This window comes from Mesoplodon densirostris, chromosome 1 (assembly GCF_025265405.1).
Source record: "Mesoplodon densirostris isolate mMesDen1 chromosome 1, mMesDen1 primary haplotype, whole genome shotgun sequence".
Lineage (NCBI taxonomy): Eukaryota > Metazoa > Chordata > Mammalia > Artiodactyla > Ziphiidae > Mesoplodon > Mesoplodon densirostris.
In genome coordinates this window covers 196,796,418-196,819,589 of record NC_082661.1, presented here as the reverse complement: position 1 = coordinate 196,819,589, position 23,172 = coordinate 196,796,418, and the positions used below count along the sequence as shown (strand labels likewise).

At 36.1% G+C, this 23,172-nt stretch overlaps 1 protein-coding gene across 6 annotated transcripts in view; it reads left to right on the top strand.

The window, feature by feature from the left end:
- Window positions 1–21,837, top strand: part of LIN54 (lin-54 DREAM MuvB core complex component) — a 74,701-nt gene extending 52,864 nt beyond the window's left edge. For all 6 annotated transcript variants that reach the window (XM_060114008.1, XM_060113976.1, XM_060113969.1 and 3 more), the window contains exons 5-13: window positions 4,966–5,182; window positions 9,249–9,322; window positions 9,690–9,887; window positions 11,062–11,153; window positions 11,972–12,043; window positions 13,046–13,148; window positions 13,294–13,431; window positions 16,976–17,178; window positions 19,168–21,837. In XM_060114008.1, the coding sequence (XP_059969991.1) occupies window positions 4,966–5,182; window positions 9,249–9,322; window positions 9,690–9,887; window positions 11,062–11,153; window positions 11,972–12,043; window positions 13,046–13,148; window positions 13,294–13,431; window positions 16,976–17,178; window positions 19,168–19,369 (1,299 nt within the window). In that variant the 3' untranslated portion in view covers window positions 19,370–21,837. The remainder of the gene's footprint in view (window positions 1–4,965; window positions 5,183–9,248; window positions 9,323–9,689; window positions 9,888–11,061; window positions 11,154–11,971; window positions 12,044–13,045; window positions 13,149–13,293; window positions 13,432–16,975; window positions 17,179–19,167) is intronic.
- Window positions 21,838–23,172: the final 1,335 nt, after the last annotated feature.

Below are 23,172 nucleotides of genomic sequence, written 5' to 3'. Positions count from 1 at the left end.
ATTCTCAAAGCAGTTAAGTGTAGTATTCAAATGCTTTTGTCTTTTACAAAGTTGGTAGCTTTTATATGTTACTTAGTATTTTAGGTGTTAAAAAAATGCATTGTAATCAGTGGTTGCCAAGAGTTAGGGTTATAATTATAAAGGGAAGTGCAAGAGAGTTTCTTTGTGGTGATGGAACAACTTTGTATCTTGATGGTGATGTAGGTTACATGAATTTATACAGTCTTTAGTGTACAACCAAAAAAAGTCTGTATAAAAACTGGTAAAATCTGAATAAGGTCTGTTGTGTGGTTTAGTTAACAGTATTATACCAAACGTCAATTTACTGTTTTTGATAATGTCTTATGGTTATGTGAGATGTTTTTCTTTTGGGGAAAGTGTACATGGGAACATTGTATTAGTTTTGCAACTTCTTGTGAAATCTACAATTATTTTAAAATTAAAAAGTTTTTAAAAATGTTATTTATGCTTCTATTCAGTATACTAACCGATTAAAAAAATATTTTCATGTTTCTTAGAGCCAGATGTATAACTTTAGTTTTTAACAGAGTTCTTGTGGACTAAATGCTATTTACTTTTATTCAGTCATTTAGTAACTGTTCATTAACTGTCTACAGTAGGAGACATTACAGTGTCTTAAGAAAATGGGCTTTGGAATTGACTCTGGTTCAAATCCAGACTCTGCTACTTTTAGCTGTGTGAACTTGGGGAAGTTACTAAATCTCTCTGAGCTTCAGTTTCTCCATCTATAATGGGCATAATGATAATGACACACACTTATTGAGCATTATAATATGTGATGAGTTATTATTTGCACCTTATATAATTTAACTCATTTAATCCTTATAACAATCCTATGAGAAAGGTGCCATTTTAACATCTTCAAATGAGGAAACTTAGGCACAGAGAAGCTAAGTTATTTGCACAAGGTCACTCAACTGGGAAATGCTGGAACCTAGATTAAAACTCAGCTGGATTTTCTGTTTTTGCTATACAGAACTAGTTTGTTGACGACCAACTGTCCCACCAAGAACAACTAAAAAGAAAAATAAAATGTATTTAATTAAAAAATTTGTTTGAAGGTTTTTGAGACTTACCAGGGGAGCCAGGACATTATAGGCCACCATCCTGAAGTCACGGGAAGCCTAGAGAAGTTGCCTGGTGTTCAGTGTGACCCTTCCCCTTAGGGCATTTGCTGATTTGTAAGTTGTGGCTGAGAGACTAAGATGAGCAGAAAGTGGCCCCAGAAAGTTGGGGAGCTGAGCAGACCTGTCAGTCTTATAGACCTTGTAGACAAAACTTTGGGTTCAGGCTCCAACAAGGAGGAGGAAGCCTGGTAGATACTGGAGTCCTGGTTGGGGGAGGAGTGAACCAGAAATGGACAAGGCCTCCCAAAGATTGAAGCTCAGCTTCTAATCAGCTCAGTTTGTCATTGGTTTAGGGTAATCTGCCCCTACTCTTTTTTTTTTTTTTTTTTTTTTGCGGTACGCGGGCCTCTCTGTTGTGGCCTCTCCCGTTGCGGAGCACAGGCTCCGGACGTGCAGGCTCAGCGGCCATGGCTCATGGGCCCAGCCACTCTGAGGCATGTGGGATCTTCCCGGACCGGGGCACCAACCCGTGTCCCCTGCATTGGCAGGCGGACTCTCAACCACTGCGCCACCAGGGAAGCCCTGCCCCTACTCTTAACTGCCTGCCAGAAGCTGAAGTGAATGCTTTCTGGAGAAATATAAAATCATTCTAAGCCTCAAATTATTTACTTAATTTTCCACAAACGAAGTCTGGCACTTAGTCAAAAATCATTAGGCATATCAGGCAACCAGGCCAAATTATTCAAAACAGAGAGGTATAGGTAGTGGAGTTATCAGATTTGCTTTTTAAATAACTAAGATTAATATATTCAGAAATTTATTTAACAAGATGAAGAACTTCAGCAGAGAATTAGAAACTATAAAAAGGAATCAGATGAATATTTTCAAACTGAAAACTGAGATTAAGAATTCAGTAGATGACTTTATCAAGCAAAAGAGAGATTATAAAAAAGGATTAGACATTTTTTGAGAACCAAAGTGTAGAGAATTTCTCATTAGCGGACCTGCACTTAAGGAAATCCTAAAGTGAGTTCTTTAGGCAGAAGGAAAATGATCCCAAGTGGAAGCACAGAAAGGGTATAGAAAGGACAGAAAGGGTCAATTTGTGGGTATATCTAAATGAATGTCTTATAGAGTTTAAATTATATGGAGAATTAAAGAATACTTAATGGTAGCACAAAGATGGGGCAAGAATAAATGATGTTAACGTTCTATGGTTCTTTTGTTGTCTTGGTGATATGTAAAGTACTAATTTAATTCCTACATTGAACACTGTAATCTCTAGGGCAACTACTATAAGAATAGTAACATAATGTATAAATAACAAGCTACCACAGGGGAAATGAAATAATGAAACATTTAACACTAAAGCAGGCAAAAAAGGAGAGAAAAAGGAACAGAAGAGGACAGGTGGTTCAAATAGGAAACAGTCCAACGGTAGAGTTAAATCCCAATAGTTAATTAACTATGTTTGACGTAAATAGACGTATACTGATAAAAAATATAGTCAGGGCCTCCCTGGTGGCGCAGTGGTTAAGAGTCCGCCTGCCGATGCAGGGGATACGGGTTCGTGCCCCGGTCTGGGAGGATCCCATATGCCGCGGAGCGGCTGGGCCCGTGAGCCATGGCCGCTGGGCCTGCGCATCCGGAGCCTGTGCTCCGCAACGGGAGAGGCCACAACAGTGAGAGGCCGGCATACCGCAAAAAAAAAAAAAAAATATAGTCAGATCTGGTTTTGTTCTAAAAGAGCCCTGGCGGTCCAGTGGTTAAGACTTTGCCTTCCAATGCCGGGAGTGTGGGTTCGCTCCCTGGTCAGGGAGCTAAGATCCCACATGCCTGGCAGCCAAAAAACCAAAACACAAAACAGAAGCAATATTGTAACAAATTCAATAAAGACTTTTTTAAAAAAAGGTTCACATCAGAAAAAGAATCTTTAAAAGAGCCAGTTATTTACAGCTTGTAAGAGTTGTAGCTTGAAGTTTAGGATACAGAAAAGTTGAGGGAATTCCCTGGCGGTCCAGTGGTTAGGGCTCTGCTCTTTCACTGCCGTGGCTTGGGTTGGATCCCTGGTTGGGGAACTAAGATCCCGCAAGCCGCACAGCATGGCCAAAAAAAAAAAAAAAAGACAAAAAAGAAAAGTTGAACGTAGAGTTGGAAAAAAGGGTATACTGTGCAAACTTAACTAAACCATCCCTGGTACTTGTGCCATGCTGTACCTAGCTCATAATTTGGTTGCTAGATTTAAATCAGATAATCTTAGAGTTTTCAAAAGCAATGTCCTCTGTATGTGTTAGGTACCCAGTAAATTTAACTATTACGTCTGAGGCATCTTGTTTCTTTTTTTTAAACATAATTTTTTTTTCTTTTTTTTTATTAAAGAAAATTTTCAACTGAAGTATAGTTGATTTATAATGTTAGTTTCAAGTGTACAGCAAAGTGAGTCAGTTATACATATATATATTCTTTTTCAGATCCTTCTCCATTATAGGTTATTATAAGATATTGAATATAGTTCTCTGTGCTATGCAGTAGGTCTTTGTTGTTTATTTTATATATAGTAGTGTGTATCTGTTAATCCCAAACTCCTAGTTTATCCACCCCCCTTCCCCTACCTTGTTTCTTAAAATAGTATTCTTTTTTCATTTTGAGTCAGTAGAACAAGGACAGTGTCTCTTGTACCATTGTACACATGTGACTCATGGGTTGCTTGATTTTTCAGTAGCTTCCATATGTACACATTTTATCCCTTTTCTTAAGTTTTATGTTTTCATTTAACTCACCACCACAGCTGGTATCTCTTATCTTTATTTTAAATCTACTCTGTGGTGCCTCTGCCTACTGATAATGTGTGAATTATTTTATGCTGAAGTAATCTACTTTGAGTATTATCTGTAGAGTTTCCAAACTAATGACATTCTTCCTTTTTTCCCCTGTACTTTTATGAAAATGTTCAAATTCTTCAAAATTATTCTTTTATAAATTATCATCCATATAGTGAATATAGATTTCCTCAGTCATGTCACCTGTCTTTTGGCATGAGGGCTTTTTGAAGAATAGGTAGTGGTGTAATTATTTATAAAATAATACCATAGAACTAATTAGAGAACCTTGTCTGCATCTTTGCTTTGTATGACAGTCTGTCGTACATTGGTTAAACATCAATTGGAGACATCTTAAAAGGCTTTTGTTCTGTTCTGCTTTTGATGTTTCATTTAGCTTTTTGGGAAGTCACATTGCTTTTTGTTGGACTGAAGGAAAGGATTAAAAATGATTACAATGATTATATTGAGTCAGATCTGAATCCAAAATTAGTTTCCCTAGACAACCAAAATAGTGGTAATTTTGGATTGAATTTGGCCTTCTCCCCATAGGTTAGTGGGTACATTTGTATCTGTGGAGTATTATAAGCCTTTCAGAATTGACTAGACTTAATGAGGGCTTTTCTTTGGGGTTTCTTTCTCTTTTAGGACATGTGAAAATGAAATTTGCTGTAGTTAATTTGGTGGATCGCAGTAAAACCAAATATCTGTGTCCTTTCTTTCTGAATATAAGGCTTAATACTGAAAGTTTTTAAATAACCTTTTTCTTATAAATTTTAACTGATGTTAACAAAATTGTGTGAGTTCTTGCAATTTAAGTAATAGTTTCTTCATAGCAAGTCATCTGACATGGACTGTCAAGGAAGTTAACTACTAGGGACGGTAGAACTCATTAATTTTGGTTTCACTCCTGTATTTACTACTATTCATTTCTCTTTGAACAGGTTGTTCCTTTCAACAGCTTTTGATGAAATTCAGGAACATACTTTTTTCCTTGAGCAATTGTCACGAGTAAACATGAAGCAGATTAATGAGAGCCATGTTGTATTGTTCACTAGGCAGTGAAATCAGCTGTGCAGACCATCACTGTTGGAGGAGTGAGCACATCACAATTTAAGACAATTATTCCGCTGGCAACTGCTCCCAATGTCCAGCAGATTCAAGTGCCTGGAAGCAAGTTTCATTATGTCCGACTTGTTACTGCCACAACAGCCAGTAGCTCAACCCAGCCCGCTAGTCAGAATCCCAGTACAAACACTCAGCCTCTTCAGCAAGGTTAGTAACCATTTTTTTAAAAACAATAACTAATGCTTTGAACATTATATAGAAATTGGTCCTTCTCTCGCTGAAATCCTGATTAAGTATGGCATTTCAGCTGAGTATGAGTCGGCAGCTGTTGCGGAAGGCAGTGAAATAGAATCCCAGTTGTATATAACTATCGCATTTTGTTCTGCTAGAAAGTGATACACAGTGTGCTGTAATACCAGATAATCATACTTAGTCATCAGTGTGGGGGTAGCCACTTTAGTGCTGGTTTCAAAGCCTACATTATGCCAGTGGGATAGTTTAAATGGAACCAAATTATTTAGCTTATTTTCTAAACTACAAAGCCATCTAAACTACACAGGGTTTGGGGGTCAGTTGAACTGACCAGTAGACAAGGTATAAATGATAAGTATGAACTTTCATCCTTTACTTCTTTTGAATCTGTAATTGCTAATGAAAATCAGTTAAACTGTTGTTATTTTACTCATGGGTATTTTTCCTGAAAAGTATTCCTGTTTGTAGTCCTACTTAGTTTGTGTTTAATCCTTCCAGCCACCTGATATACATACACAGACTCAAACACATAACCTTTCTCCATATTTATCTACTTGTGAAAAAATTGAAACTGTGAAAGGATGAGGACAGTTTATATTTGGGGCCTCATTTTTTTCCTTGGAAGACTACTGCATATTCTGTCAGTGTCAAAATGACATGACAAGTGAATGATCTATTGTTTGCTGGATGTAAATAGATGAATTAAAGACCATTTGTTTGCGCCTTCAGTTTTATGAAGGGATCAGAGGGTTAGAGCTGTCCACTGCTGATAGCTAGTTCATCTAAGGGAAAGTGGAAGAAAAATCTTGGATTTGAAATTACTGATGGGAGAAAATGGAGGGGGCATGAGGGAAACAGTATTTTAGTGTGTATTCTATTAAAATTAGACATAATTGTATAAAATAGTAATTATATTTTCTATTCCCTCTTTAAACTGATTTTGAAAGGAAATCTTTTATTACAGTGCTCTTAATGAGAGGAAAAATGAAATTTGCATGTACTGCTGACTAAGGAAGTCAATTGTATATTCTCTCATTACTTAGCAAGTGCTACAAGTCCAATTTTCTTATATATCATAATGATATAAAGCAGTCATTAGATATAGTTGGTTATATTTTATGTTTGTGTGTATACACATATGCTGAGTATCCATTTCCAGCATAACGTTAGCACTGATTTGCTCATTATCAAGAATAAGCATTTGGTATGAGTAGAAGAGGAAACTGAAGATCCAGGAAGAGTGGAGGAATGGGTTGGACATTTCATAATTCTAGTGTATTTACCATTTCCTTCTTTTCCAACCTTATGTCTGTCTTTCTGCTTCTCTCTACTTCGCTGTTCTCTTTGCCTCCTAGCAATCCCTCACCCCCCTCCTGCTTCCCTGCTGCTTCCTTTTTTGATTTCCTTCACTTTCCCTCTCTGTTCTCCCCTCTGTCTCTCTGGCTTCTTCACCTCTCTCTGTATATTCCCTCTTCCCACCTACTCACATACATATAACACCCATGCTATTTCCCTCATATCCACCCATATTTCCCTATTTTTGTCTTGCTGTCCTTTCCCATAAAAGATCTGGGTAATATGTAAAATATATTATTTCACAGGAATAACGAGTTAAATTTACAATTTTCATTAGAGATACACTGAATAGTTACTGTAGTTCATAAAACGTATTGATGTGTTTTTCTAAAGGCTTAATTCCCTATGAGGGATTTACTTAAATGCCAAAGGGAATTGGGCTCATCTTGTACATTTTCCCATCAAAGCATACAAACACCAGTATTCAAATGTTCCACCATATTAATTGCTGGCTGGATGGCAGGTAGCACAGTAGAAGGACCCAGAAGATTGCTTGGTTAATCTCTTTAGAATATAATCTACAGTCTTGGTTAGGGAGGAAATCAATTTAAGAAATTAAAAACCCTCAGACACTTGCAGGTATGGTTTCTAAACCATATGCGATCACCACCACTGATCATACGCTCCTTCTGGAGGTCTCCGACTTTCCCACCTTCCCCCTTCTCCCTAGTTTGTCACCTTGCTGCAAGGGCCTGCTCCCTTTTAGATCAGAGTATTCTCTAATGTTCTTCCAGGGCTCTCAACTTCTCATCTTCAGCCATCAACCCTTCCATCCCCACCAAAAGTAAAAAAAATTTGTTAACATTGTTAACAGCCTTTCTATCCAAGGAAATCTGTTCTTTTTCTTTTATTGTTCAGAACAGTTTGTTTGATTCAGTGTTCACAGCAGTTTATCTCAACCTCTCTCTTTCATAGCGGGCTCTAGGCCTTTTGCATAAATAAGACCCGAAGGGATGTCCTTTCAGTCTTCTTAAATCCCTCCTTTAGACTGAGGAAGTGGCAGTCGGCAGTATTAGAAATGGTACATATTTTGATCCAAACATACAGGCCTAGTACCAACCTCTTTCCTGAACTTCATCACTGTATTTCTCCATGTCAGGTTTCATCTTCCCTCTAGATCAGCTCATCCTTGAATTTTTAATTCTAATAGCTGTCATTTTCCCATTCACTTGAAAGCTCCATGATAACCGATTTTTTTCCCTTGTACCTACAGTTCCTGCCATCCTTTCACCTCCACCCTGTCTCTTGCAGCTGTTCTCTCCTTTCTATTCCCAGTGCCATCACCCCAGATTAGACTCTCATGTTTTGTACTCTTCTAACTTTCTTTGTCTCTTGCAGCTCTGTTCTATTTTACATACTGCTGCCGCGTACAGTTTCTTTTTGTGCCATTCCAGTAATGTTTCTGAACATCACAGTCCTCAGAAACTTCTCATTGCCTGCTGAATTAATAATACAGATTAAATATACAGATCTCTACCCTTACATTCAAGGCCTTCAACAAAACAGCCACAGTCTGCCTTTTTTTTTTTGGCCAGTGCTTGCCTACTTTAACCCTAGGTTCCAGCCAAACCGGTCTGTCCCGTAGCACTTTGTGAAGTGCCCAGCGTCAAGCCTCCACTTCTCTTGCTCTGCCTCTGTGTGGACTGCCCTCCTCCAGTCTGTGTGCCCGCTCTGCAGCCTGACCATTGGTCAGGACTGTCTCAGACACTGTCCTCTACGCAGCTTTCCCCGTTCCCAGCCCCTGCCAGTCAGATGTATGTTCTGTCTCCTTTGGTCTCCCACAGTGCTTTCTCTTTTTTTTTTTTTTTTAACAATATTTATTTTATTTGGGTACTCGTCTGATCTGCTCTACTTGAATATAATCTCTTTGAGCAGGTGTCTTGTACTATAGTTTCCCTGGAACACTGTCTACAGTGACATTTATGTAGCAGTAATGTTTGTAATAACAACAAGAACAATAACAATAATGGGAACTAACATTTATTGAGCACTTACTATCTGTTGAGCACTGTTGTAGCAAATTTCCATGAATTAACATATTTATTTCTCTTACCCTGTAAGGGAGATACTATCCCTATATTGCAGATGGGGATACAGGCGTAGTTAGAAAGCAGCAGAATTGGGATTTGAGCCCCCAGGGTCTTATGACTTAGGAGACTACATTCTTTTTTTTTTTTTTTTTTTAATTGAAATATAGTTGAATTAAGGAGACTATATTCTTAACCTTGCTGCTATGCTGCCTTTTAGTAGTACTCTGTAAATAATGAATTGTACACAGAATTAGAAATAGTATAGAACAGCATTGTTACCCAAGTTCCTGAATGGCAGTTTTTAATTTATGCATCATTTCATCTCACTGGATTTAGTAGTGAATATATAAAGCGTCTGAATACAGATTGAAGTATTTTTGGTAGAATATCTTAAACGACAGACATTCTCTCATAAAATGGATAGACTATAGCTACCTTAGATATAAGTTCCCTAGTTAGATGGGTTAAAGAATTTTGAAAGTAACTGTCTTGATTAAAGATTCCTCCAAATAGGAAACCAGTAGACTTCTTTAAGTTATCTCATGAGGATATCGTGAGAGAACTAAGTATCTTAAATGTGTTACATACTATTTTCTGTAAACAAACTGTCCTTTTCCTCCCTCCTTTTTACAAAGCAAAGCCAGTGGTCGTTAATACCACCCCAGTGCGGATGTCAGTGCCACTTGTCTCAGCGCAGACTGTCAAACAAGTGAGTATCACATCACTTCTTCTCTCAGTCTCTCCCAAACAGACAATTTACTTTTAAAATTGAAAGTTAAGATTTACGTTTAAGAGATTTATTTATTTATTTATTTTTATTGAAGTATAGTTGATGGACAATATTGTATAAGTTACAGGTGTATAGTATAGTGATTCACAATTTTTAAAGTTTTTACTCCATTTATAACTACTGTAAAATATTGGTTATATTCCCTGTGTTGTACAATATATCCTTGTAGCTTATTTATACATAATAGTTTGGACCTCTTAATCCCCTAAGTTTAAGAGATTTATACTGAATTGAGAAACTGTGAAATTTATTTTCGTGGTCATTGACATACTTCCTTTCTTTTTAGGTTGTTCCGAAACCAATCAATCCAACTTCCCAAATAGTCACCACCAGCCAGCCACAGCAGCGGCTTATCATGCCTGCCACCCCACTGCCACAAATCCAGCCAAACCTCACGAACCTGCCACCAGGCACTGTGCTGGCACCGGCCCCGGGAACAGGGAATGTAGGCTATGCGGTGCTTCCTGCTCAGTATGTGACTCAGGTATGGGCAAAAAATTAAGTCATTGCATTTCAAAAAGTTTAATTGGGTCTAAGATGTCTAGCATTATCACTTTCTAAAACTACTCAAAAACATCTAACTCAGTGTTTATACTGTTTCCAAAACCTTGAATTGTTAATGAAAACTTCTGAGTTTATTTTTATGTATCTTTAGTATTTAGAAATATACAGCACAAGTCAGGTGTACAAGTCAGGCAATTTGTTGCTGAGAACAGTTTGGTAGGAGGGCAAGATCATGTAGATATGAGAGAAAATACGTTGAGTTAAAATCAGCAGAGTCCCAATGAGTTTAGAAAGCACTGTGACTGTAATGAAGCTCCTCCTCACATTATGAATATGATGCCGCACACCTGTTCTTGGAAAATAGACTGTGAGATGCACTTCCAGGTGACATATCGGTAGTGATCTGTCCAGATCTGGTCTTCTTTAGATGACATCTGGTTATCTTTGGAATCAAAGCCACATGTTATCCAATTGGCTGGCTTGGGTTAGGAGTGCTGCTTTCTAGGAAGAAGATAGAAGTTGTTTTCTTTTTCATGTAAGAATCAAGCAAATTAATTAGCACCATATTCTAAGCTGTTGAGTTGATCTACTCAAGATTATAAGATAGACAGAAACCTGTGTACATTAAAGAAGTGTACTTTGGAGTATGTTATGTGGCTACTGATTGAAAAAATTAGTGTTCAGTATTTTTATCATTAGCATCTCTTCTTATGTTTAGAAATCAGTGTAAAATAGAAACTTAATTATTACGTATGTAACTTCTCATTCTCTATAACTTGTGATAAATGACCACATTTTATTTATTTTATTTACAAGTAGACACATTGCATTTTTCTAGCCAATACAAGTTTTACTGCAGTACTTTCAGGACATTCATCTGGAATTTCCTAATTCTGATATCCTTATTCCTCTGTGAAAGAATTTCTTATGTTTATACCATGTAGTACATTAAAATGTCCACATTGTTTTTACCTCTGGTATTAGTTTTGGGTCTTTAGAAGAGCTCTATGAGGTAGTGAGTATGTTTGTATGAAATTCTCCATTCTGTTTTTCCTATTTTAATAGATGAATTTGTGCTTCTTACCGATCATTATATTTAGGAGTATTGTCCATTTTTGTAAATATGGTCTGAAATTACCTTTCTTTATACGTAGCTACAGCAGTCTTCCTATGTGTCTATAGCAAGCAACTCTAACTTTACCGGAACACCTGGTATCCAGACCCAGGCAAGGCTTCCGTTCAATGGGTGAGTGAGTTATTTGAATATATGTAAGTTAAGTTGTTGGATCAGGTTAAATGCAACATCAAATATACATATATATTTCAAAATACATGTATTTAACTTTTTTCCCCTCAAAGCCATGAGTGTGCCTCTACGGTACTTTTTATTTTGAAATACTTTAAACAGAAAAGTTGCAGGAATAGTCAGAGAACTCCCAAATTATCTTTTACTCCAGTTCACCAGTTCTGGCACAGGTGATTTGTTATTTTCTCTCTCTTTTCTCTCTTTCTCTGTCTCCTCCTGAATATGTTTTAAAAATGATATTAACTAGTTTTTAAATTGTTATTTAGGTCTTTGCTTTTTCTTTTGTTTATTTGTTTTTTAATCTGTCAATTGCTGCCTTTGCAGTATTGGTTGAGAAGCAGTGCTTTAGCTAATTACATGGAACCAGTCTACCTCTCCTCTCCCCTCCTAAATTCCAACTTCATACACCCTTTTCTACTTACTACCTTTTATAATTGAATTCCAAAAGAGTTTAGGAGATTTCAACTTCAGTTCCCTTAGAAGCAAGAGTATATTTTGTGGAATGTTCTTCAGAAACTATTGATAACTTCCTTTTCTTTTTTTTTAATGCATATCTTGGCTTTCTACCTTTCTTTTCATGGTACAACTTGCTTTTCAACTTAATGTAAACGGAACAACATAACAAACTTTTATTAGAGATGGGTACATTTGTTAAAGCTTTATTTTAGGAGGAGTTTACAGATTAGAGACTTTTCTTAGTTTAAATAGTTACCTTTAATTGATTAAAATGTATAATCTTTTTGTTTGTGTCTGTGTAGCATAATGCCATCAGAGTCTGCCAGTCGGCCCAGAAAGCCTTGTAATTGTACAAAATCGCTGTGTTTGAAATTGTAAGTCTTTTTGCTGCTGTTTCCTCATTTGATATAACTGAAAATGCTTTTAAAAATAAGTGGAGTTAACTAAAAATTCTTAACAGACCAATTTCATAAGTCTAAGTAATTAAACATACAAGTGAATGAACACATATGACGGTGTAAAAAGACTCTTTCATTCATTCAGAAGGAAATAATTTTAGAGTCTTTACCACAGATGAGGCACTGGAGTAGGGGTTAGGGATCCAGCTGCATGAGACAGACATGATCTCTGTCCTTACTAATAAATCTGATCTTCTTTATGACCTTTATATTTGGTCTCTTAAATGAGATGATACTCTGAGTAGTTTTTTTAACTTGTTGATTAATTTTCTTGTTAGTACTGAAGAGATTTGACATGAAACAGTTAAACAAAAAGCAGTGGTCTTGGGGCTTCCCTGGTGGCGCAGTGGTTGAGAGTCCGCCTGCCGATGCAGGGGACATGGGTTTGTGCCCCGGTCTGGGAAGGTCCCACATGCGCGGAGCGGCTGGGCCCGTGAGCCATGGCCGCTGAGCCTACATGTCTGGAGCCTGTGCTCCGCAACGGGAGAGGCCACAACAGTGAGAGGCCCGCATACCGGAAAAAAAAAAAAAAGCAGTGGTCTTATGGGGGTTTAGAATCCAAAGAAACATGACAGTAGTTTACGTGAACAGGTTCCACTAATATAATAGAATATAGCGCATGTTTTTCCTTTTTGTGATTTTGAAATAACTTACTTTTGGGGTGCATAAGAATCACATAGCTCTTGTGTTGACAGCTGTTACTACTGGAACTAAGTTTCTAAACCAAAATTCTAGGAGCTGGTGACTTTACTTTTGAGACTTGTCAGTACCTGTTGTTAACTCTGTAAGTCGGTGGCTCTGAGTATATTTCTAAAATGCTTTACTGCATATATAATGCTATTAAATAAGATAATTTCTAGTTTTGTTTCTCTTAACAATGACTTTTTTATATGACTTACAATGATTTTTATATTCCAGATACTGTGATTGCTTTGCAAATGGTGAATTTTGCAACAACTGCAATTGTACTAATTGTTATAATAACTTGGAACATGAAAATGAAAGGCAAAAAGCAATAAAGGTGATTATTTCTTATTTCACTTAACTGACAAAAGTTTACAATTTCACCTTTTTGTTGAGCTCAAGTATTTTATGAAGAAATTTGCAGAATTTAAATTTAATCTACTGTGATTTAACATCACTTGATATTTGATCTGTTTTGATAGGCATGCCTTGACAGAAATCCAGAAGCTTTTAAGCCCAAGATAGGGAAAGGAAAGGAGGGAGAATCAGATCGACGTCACAGCAAAGGATGTAATTGCAAACGATCAGGATGTCTTAAAAACTACTGTGAATGCTATGAGGTGAGTTGAGGTTGGGAAAAATAATCTAACCATCTTTTGAAAATAACTTTAGAAAGTGCATACAAAAAAATGTACTTGTAAACTGGGAAATTACTTTGCTATTGCAGTTTGAAAATATTGCAGTTTGAAAAGGCAGCCCAAGGGCCCTAATTTGAGGAAGACCTACCTTCTCGCCTCCCAAGCAGGGCTTCAGAGGAACAGTACCTTTGTTTTGTCATTACAGCCTGGGGTCTCATTAGCAGAGTTACCAGCTCGTAACTTCGTGGTCATTGTACCTGAAAGTATGCGAACCACAGCACCAGTTTATTGATTTTCAATAACAATAACATCAAAGTGGACTGGAAACTCTGTAGTAGTGGTTCTCCACTGAGGGGTATTACTACCCAGTTTCTCCCCTACAGACTTTTCGGAAATATATACGGATAATAGCCTGCATTTCAGGGTGCGGTCCTGAGAGTATAGTCTTATCTTGTTCCAAATGCTAGTAGTGCCCTGTTGAAGAACACTGCTCTGTGGAAAATTAAACTATGTTAGAAGGTTTGCCTTGTGAGCATAAAAATAGGTAAGGAGGAATATGTAATTGCTGGATGAGGTTATTGGGTATTGTGAGGTGACTGCATCCATTTTACCATCTAACCATCCCACTCAACTGGCTGTTTTATATTTATGGGTCAGGCAACATCTTTTCTGGAAAATGTATATTGAAACTCTGCTTTGATAGATGCCATGTAAATGATCCACTTGTTTCAGACAAAGTACTATATAGTTTGTTATTTTTATTTTCAAAGCTTAAATAAAGCAATCTAGTCATACCCAAGATTAATCCAAGGTTACTACAATTGGTTTCTTGGTGCGCCCGAAACTCTTTACTGATACTCTTTTGGGTTGAGTCATTCCTACGGCAGTTGGCTCTTCTCATCTGTTATATTTTCATTCGTTCAGATTTCATATGCAGAGGGAAACCTTATTTTAATTTTGGCCGAAGGCCTGGCCTGGTAAAGTAATACCAGCAAGCACTGCGCTCTCCCTTGGCCAGGTGTGCTCTGCTCTAGGAGCGTGTACCTGCAGTCCAGTGCCCCACCCCCATACCAGGTGTGTTGTAGTAAAGATCTTGTGTACTGTATTCTCTCTGTAGTGAATTCTTAATTTACATATTTCAGAGGTCCAATACTCCTCTCAACAAGTACAGTAAAGTAACATTTTGTTAGTCCTAAAGTCAGTAGGAGTGAAAATTGCACATAATCAAGATTATTTTTGAAAGTTTCTTAAACAGTGTCGCAGAGTCCAACAAGCCAGTTTTTCATTCACATTGGGAAAGACTGACTCTTGTTTGCACACCTGATGAAATAGGTGGCTTCTGTTCACAGACCATGTCATACAAAAATTGTCATGAATATGTAAGCATGTAAGCTATAAAACCAATTCCACACACAAAAAAGAGAAAATGGAAACTGTTACAAAGCTGGGTCAGAAGGGCAAAGAAAGCCTTTCTTGCATATGGCATTGAACAATCAATACATGCTAAGCATATGAAATTCAGACATACATGAACTAAATAATTGAACTGGTTGACAGTTCTGTGAACTAATAGAAGTAGAAAAGGCAGTGCACTGGTTGAAATATGTTAGAAGAGAGAAAGCTGCTCTATCTATTATGATAAAATCCTTGACATTCAGGACATAAACAATGTCTAATAACTAATATGTTGTTCTAAAAGACCAAATAATGGAAAAACTTGGAATACAGTGAACTCTGACTAGCAGTGGCCAGTTGGCTCACTGTGAATTAGTTATGATGTTGTCTGACAGTTTGTGTTGTTCATCTTTTGAAATGACTTGGCTTTTTTGGTCCAGTTGGTCTGCATCTGGATAAGACCTTGATGTCCCTTTCACACGCCTTTCAGGGCTTGTTGATGGAATGAGTGACTGTCCACATTATTTAAGTGATTGTGACTTTTCTTATGACCTTTTTCACCCCCTCCCCCCCCCTTTTTTTTTTTTGGCCACAAGAGAAGTTTAATTAGCAATGCTTAAATGGATGACTTGTATTTCTGATTTCTCCCTCCTGAGTTCCTATTAGACATTATTAGTACCTTATAATTCTTAAAATTTAATCCAAATTACCATTATCAGTATGTCTTCTTCCCCCGGAGGTTAGGAATTTTTTCTCTTCACCGTTAGATACTTATTAAGTATTGCTTCAGTTGGATCCCAGACTGGCTCCTAGTAAATAAGCCAGTTAACTCAAAAGGTATATCCATTTTTTTTTTCTTTTGGTAAATGGAATTTATTAGTGTATTGTAAAAAAGGAGCAGGGTAGGTGTGTTCATAATATGATCCTTTTATCTTACTGTAGAGAGGAAGGACAGTAGGCTTGTTTATTTATGTTAATTGATGTGGTTTGCTCAAGAAAAAGTAGCCAACAAGAGATACTAAAATTTACTAGGAGTGTGGGAAATGTAAATTAAAGAACGAGATCTCACTTTATTAAAAAGAGCTATAGTATACACTGTTGGAGGGAATGTAGGAAAGGCTTCCTTTATCCATTGCTAATGAGATGTGTTATAGCCTTTTGAAAAAACAATCTGGCCACATCTATTAAAATTAAAATACATGTACCCTTTGACCAGTGAGCCCAATTCTAGAAACCTAGCTCATAGAAATAAAAGTGTAATATATACAAAAAAAATGTTTTTATGCATTGTTTGTGGAACTCAAGAACTGGAAACAAAATAAATGGCCATCAGTAGAGGAGTGAATGCCCAAATAGAATGTGGCACATCCATACCAGGGATTAATAACCAGTCATTAAACAGGATGAATTCAGCCTATGCCAGATGACTTGGAGGGAGGGATTTCATGAAGTATAGTGTGAGAAAAGGAAGATGCAGAAAAGTGGGTATATGATTATGTAAAACAAACAAAAAAAAGAAAGACTTCTGTATTGGTGAGTTAATATATGTACATAAAGGCTGTGTTTTTCATAAATATATATATAGTTTATATATTTTTACATGAAAGGACACACTGGTTTAATATGGACTGTTGAAGGGTTTGGGGACTCTGGACAGTGGATTTATTTAGGGAGGGGGAGGTATTCATAATAAAAATAGCATCTGTGAAATCCCTTTGATATGATACTGTGTGTGTGTTTGCATAAGTGGGAGGTCACCAACATGTTAACGGTGATGTGACTGAGGTGGCTGGATTCTGGATGACCCTTATTTTTGAATATTGTAATGTATCACTCATTTTTTAATAAAAGAACATTTGTTATTCATATCAGAAGGAAAATCTATAGTGGGGGGAAATTGGCGTGGAAGGCCTCAAACAAACATAGTATAGCCACTTTCAGAGTGGCCAAGAATACTGGACCTATGCACATGCATAGCTGGCCCCTTTGATGTTTGTCAGCAAGAGATGTTTCCATTTTATCTATGTCAGTTGACCAGCTAACTCTGTCACCTATTGACTTGATCGTGGAGTCTACTGTAGTGATGTCTTTTGGTTTTGATTTGGAAGCTTTTCTTTTGTAAATCTTTTAGGCAAAAATAATGTGTTCATCAATATGCAAATGTATTGGCTGTAAGAATTTTGAAGAAAGCCCAGAAAGAAAGACATTGATGCACTTGGCAGATGCAGCCGAAGTAAGGGTACAGCAACAAACAGCAGCAAAGACTAAGTTATCCTCTCAGATTTCGGACTTGCTTACTAGGCCAACACCAGCTTTGAATAGCGGAGGAGGAAAGTAAGTCAATATTTGAATATCTTTTTATAGTATGATATATTCATTTTTGGTGAAGTTTCTTTTTTTGGGCAAAATTGGGCTCATACTTTTGGTTGTTGCACACCTGACTTTTTCATTTTCTATCTTTAATTACTTGTAAAGGAATTTAAAAGTAACAGAAAAATCACTGTCAGGTATATCGTACAGTACTAAACTGCACGGTAGTGTATTAGGTCACTGTGCTTAATTTAATTGGATTTCTCCCTACTAAGATGAGGGAACATTTGAATAATTTGACAAAAATTTGAATAATTTGACAAACCCTGAAGAAAACCAAAATTTTTATACCTCTTACTGGTTGTGTTGTTATTCATATTTTTTCACATTCTTACCTTCTTACCTCCCCGTGCCCTTGGGGCACTTTCCCCACCCTGCTGGAGAGCCTGTCACACACTGTGTTATTGTACCTCCTTATTTCCCTAGACTGCTGAGCTCTGGAGTAGGAAAGCTGGAGCTTTACAGTCAGGCCGACCTGAGTTTAAATCCTATCTGTGCTCTGTTGTAATTTGTGACTTCGCCAAGCACTTCACCTCTCTGGGCCTCCTTACCTCGGTTTTCTTATCCTTCACATCACCCTCTTCACATGGCTCTGAGGAGTAAAGCACAGCTTGGCAGGGCCCAATGCACATAGCATGCTGACTTGAATTTGTATTAGAGTTTGTTAGAGGTTAATCTGAGGAATTATTAAATGGAATGAGCCTTGAAAATGGTATTTCATTTAAAATGCCGTAGTTGAAATAAGATCCAACTTGTAAAACTTATAAAAGTAAGGCTTTTGTACAAAATATTTCAGATACTAGTTCTAAAGAACTCTTTCTGGTAACTGGAGTATAATCAGCAAAAAGTTCTTGACTGAATGAAGTGGAAATGGGCAGACACCTTAATGAGGGGTATCACAAGGGGTCCTTTCTGGTCATCTGCTTTCAGTAAACCTTAGATTATTAAGTCTAATCTCTATGAGGAGATTAAAGATATTGCTACACTAAAATATTTACAATTAATTTTTCAACTTGGGAAGATATCTGTTATTATGAAGTATGAAAGAACACAAAATTATGCACTGTTATCAAAACTAAGTATAAAAAGACTGTATTAAAGAAGTCCTACTAGCGTATTAACAAGCTTTTGCCTTTGAGTGGCAAAAATTTGAATTTTTTTTTCCATTTTCTTTCCTATAGTTTCCAAATACTATATAATGAGTGCTACTATTATACACTATTACTTATTCAATATTATTGTAATGTTAACTTTATTGTAATATTTTAATATTATGTTTTCTAATTTAAAATGCTTTTTATATTTTAAAGATTTCTATACAAATGTATACCAGCCTAAATCCTGTCACCCTATCTTGTCATAGTGGGCCTTAAGTTCAGACTTCATTCATTTTGTTGTTGTTGTTTTTAAATTTATTTATTCATTTTGGGCTGCGTTGGGTCTTTGTTGCTGCGCGTGGGCTTTCTCTAGTTGTGGCGAGTGGGGGCTGCTCTTCGTTGTGGTGCGTGGGCTTCTCATTGCGGTGGCTTCTTTTGTTGCAGAGCACGAGCTCTAGGCACGTGGGCTTCAGTAGTTGCAATGCGCAGGCTCAGTAGTTGTGGCACGTGGGCTCAGTAGTTGTGGCTCGCGGGCTCTAGAGCACAGGCTCAGTAGTTGTGGCACACGGGCTTAGTTGCTCCACGGCATGTGGGATCTTCCTGGACCAGGGCTCGAACCCGTGTCCCCTGCCTTGGCAGGCGGATTCTTAACCGCTGCACCACCAGGGAAGCCCAGGTCTAACTTTTTAAAAGTTCTCTGGGATGTGCGTTTGTTCATCGCACAAACTGTGATGTTCAGTGTGCTTGCTAAATCGTGAAAATGTCGACAGAGATTTCTAGGTGAAAGTCATCCACTCTTGCTGTTATTCAACACCATCATCATCTCTCTCTCTCTCTTTCTTAAAAATCATTTCAGATTGCCATTTACGTTTGTCACTAAGGAAGTAGCTGAAGCCACGTGTAATTGCCTTCTCGCCCAGGCAGAGCAGGCAGACAAGAAGGGGAAATCAAAGGCAGCAGCTGAACGGATGATACTTGAGGAATTCGGGCGATGTTTGATGAGCGTCATCAACTCTGCAGGAAAAGCAAAAAGTGACCCTTGTGCCATGAATTGCTAACTCTTGCACAAAAGACTGATAAACCGAACTGTACAGAAAATTGAAGGTGCAGGGACACTTGATTTTCTGGAAGATAGTTTAACAATTATTGTATTGTTAATTCAGTCTTGTGAGATCTGAAATTATAATATTGAAAGAGGAGAAATTTTAAACGAGGAAATTACATTTTAAATCTTAGTTAAATCTGCTTATGCCCCTTCTAAATTGAATTTTTCTTTATTGTATTATATAGATTTTTAATTTGCTTGGGTTTCTTAAGAACTAGATGTTCTGTTCTTCTGATTCTATTGACAAAGAACATTTATAAACTATTATATAATTTATAATGTATGGCGTTGTGTGACTTTGTTCCAGTAGAAAAAGCCAAAGAAGCACTGGTATTACCCGGTCATTCTTTGGTACTAGATCTAGAATATAAGCAGATAGAATGTCTACTTTTTAAGAAAAATCAACTTTTTAGGGTGGATTCTGGAATATATCCTGTTGTCACTTTGGGAATTGTCAGAAGGGGAAGTACTCCGTAGGCACACTTTTAAAAAGTTATTTTGTTTTTTTAAAAACATATAAAGTGTTAACAGACAGAAAATAATTCTCAAAGGACAGACAATTTGTTTCTGTAATAAGGAGTGACTAAGAAATGCTCTGGGATGTTTCCATTTTCTTTCAAGGAGGCGGTATGTATTTGAAATAATAAAATTGTCAGTGATTAAGGGGTACTATTAAAATGAGTGGTGCATATGAATAGAAGTAAACATGATTATGTAGTGATAAAATAGAACCTTACATAATTACGAGTTAACAAATTTGGCTTGGATGGAGAAATAAAGAATATTGAAGCTCTAGAGATGAATTTAGAGAAGGATTTTTCATCTATACAAACAGTTCTTTTTATAGACTTTTGAACTAAGATGTTTCAAACCAATCTATGACTCTTACTTGATTTACTGAAAGGGGCCTCCTAACAAAGCTTTCAAAATTGTAGTGGGATTTCTTTTTATAAGGGAAGCTTATTATGGTGTTATTTCTAGCCAGTGATTTGGTTAGCTAAAGGTATGAATGTTTTCATATAATTACTAAGATAACCTAAATCATTTTCAGTAATTCAGAATTCAAAAGCTTTATGGATTTAAGAGCCTGTTATAATAGGACTCTGGATTTTATGATGAGAAAAAACCATGTTGGAATTCAGGCATTTTGCTAGGTACCTTAATCCTCAGTAATTAGTAGTATATAATGATTACATTTCCTACAAGGAATCTATAGTTGTATGTATTAAGTGTGTATATATGTTCATATGAACATGCAAGATATAGGCAATAGAAATTAAGTAATCCAAAAAAGATTCCGTTATTCATTAAGCATCTTCCTTTTAAAATTTGGATTTATAAAATTATAGTGCAGTAACTTTAAATGTAGATAGTGCAAACTTTCTTAGCACCTCAATCTAGTATGTTTAATTAAAATTTGTAAAAATGTAAACTAGTGTAAGAGGATAAAATAATATCTAATCGTTATTTTTCAAAAGATTACAGTACCTTTTTTGTCTAAACCTAAACTTTGTTCATTCTGTATATATTCTGTGTTTAATTCTAATTGCACCTTTGTGATGTGTATTTATATACAGTGTGCATAAAATGTTTGCGAAATTTGGATTACAGTTGTAGATTATGTATGACGGCATTGCTTGAGAATGTTTTGCTTGTAAAAATTTGAAGGTGCAATCAAATGCTACTAGTTTTTCTGATTTTCAGGAAGCTATCTAAAGTATTAAGACTTTTCCTTCCTGTGTAGTACTTACTAAACAACTTTTTGTATTTAGGCATTTGCATCAAATTGCTGAACAAGATTAATATCCACATTAATTCAACAATTTTAAAAGACTATTTGGGGAGGGTTGGGTATATAATTTTTTAGCTCTTATTTACATCCCAAAGTAGAAAGATTAAATTTATATTTACTAGAGCTATTCAAAGAATACACTTTTCTATATTGTAAAAACAGGACAGCAAAGTAAATCATACAGAAAATAAACATTTATACTATTCTGTAAAAAAAGGGTTTGCATTTTTTCTTTAATAACACCACTTTTAACCATTTAAGATGCAAGAAACCTTTTAAAATATCGGATATTAAGTAAATTTGACATTACTTCTGAAAGCACACAACTAAAAAATAAATCTATCATTTTGCCCAGTTATCATTAACTATAAATTGCTTTGAAATGAGAATATGTCTTGTCTTTTTTCCACTGTTTCTTTTGAGGGCAGAAACTATTTTCTCTTAATGTTTGATGTTCTTATGATGAGCACCTTTCTTAATTTCCTTTTCTCTCAAGAACTAAAAGCAACCTGTAGGTCTTATCTCTGGACTATCGTGGGAAACAGAAACTTAATGTTACAGGTAAAAAAACAAGCGGAGCAGTGACCTTGGGGGAGAGACTACTGTTTTGGCTTCTCCATTCTTTGATATGGACAACTGACATTTTCTCAGTCTTATGTAAAATGTGAATAAAAATACCTTTAGAAAAGTTTTCTATTTTTATTGTTTTATAACACAAATAGCTAAGAAAATGAATGCTTCTTATGTAAATGCAGCTTCAAACCAGGACCTCCAGCCCTGTGGTATTGCATCCCTTATGTGTTTTATAAAGGAATTCTGGAGCAGCAGCCCAAAGGAGAGGGAAGCCAACCAGCTAGAAAGCCTTGACTATTGTAGTTATTTTTCATTATGTAAATAACTTAGGACTTTTTTTTTCCTTGTTAGGGCTTCTTTAATGCACATTTTTTTCCTTATCTATAGACCAAGTGTGAGCTTTTTATAATCCAAGTGATTTTATAAAATGTTAAGATATAAACGCTTTAATTAAAATTTTGTTTAAAAATTGTTTTATGAAAGCAATTAAGGCATTTTTAGTTTATTCAAAAGCCATAAGGGTATATGCAGGGTAATGTTTAAAGCCACTGACTTTAATGTAACTGTAGTTTAGTATATTAGTAAATGAAATCTGGCAATATGTAAAAAAAAAACCCAAAACATCATGACTAGGTTGGGTTTATCCCAGAAAAAAAAGTTGACCCAACATTCAAAGAAATCCATGTAGTTCACTGTGTCAGCATACAAAACAAAAACTACATGACCATCTCAAAAATTGCAGAAAACCACCTTTTGAATATACCAACTACTACTAGATTATATGCTTCAAAAGGGTGAATACTGTGGTATGTAAAAAGGTGCAGAAAATCATCTGACAAAATTCAACACCCATTTATGATTAAAAAAAAAAAAAAACTCTTCAGCAAATTAAGAATAGAAGGGATCCTCAACCAAAAAAACCTACAGCTAACAGCATATGAATAGTGAAGACTGAATGCTTCCCCCTAAGATTGGGAACAAAACCCTCCTCTAAAACGTTGTGTCTGAGGTCACTGTACAATACTTTTTTTTTTTTTAACAAAAACTATAGATTGGAAATGAATAAATATGACAGTATCTATTTGTGGATGGTGTGATGTGATTGCCTATATAGGAAAGTCAAAGGATCTTAATAAAAAGGTACCAGAACTAATAAGTGAGTTTAGCAACATTAGTATGCAAAAGTGTATTTCTTTGTAGTAGCAATGAACACTTAGAAACTGAAATTCTAAAATTAGCATTTATAGTAGCACCACAAAACATGAAATGTACAAAAATATGTATAAGATCTCTATGTGAAATGTAGAAAAACATTGATTTAAAAAAAATCAAAGACGACCTTCAAAAATATATACATATTATCACATTCATGGATTGGAACATTAAATGTT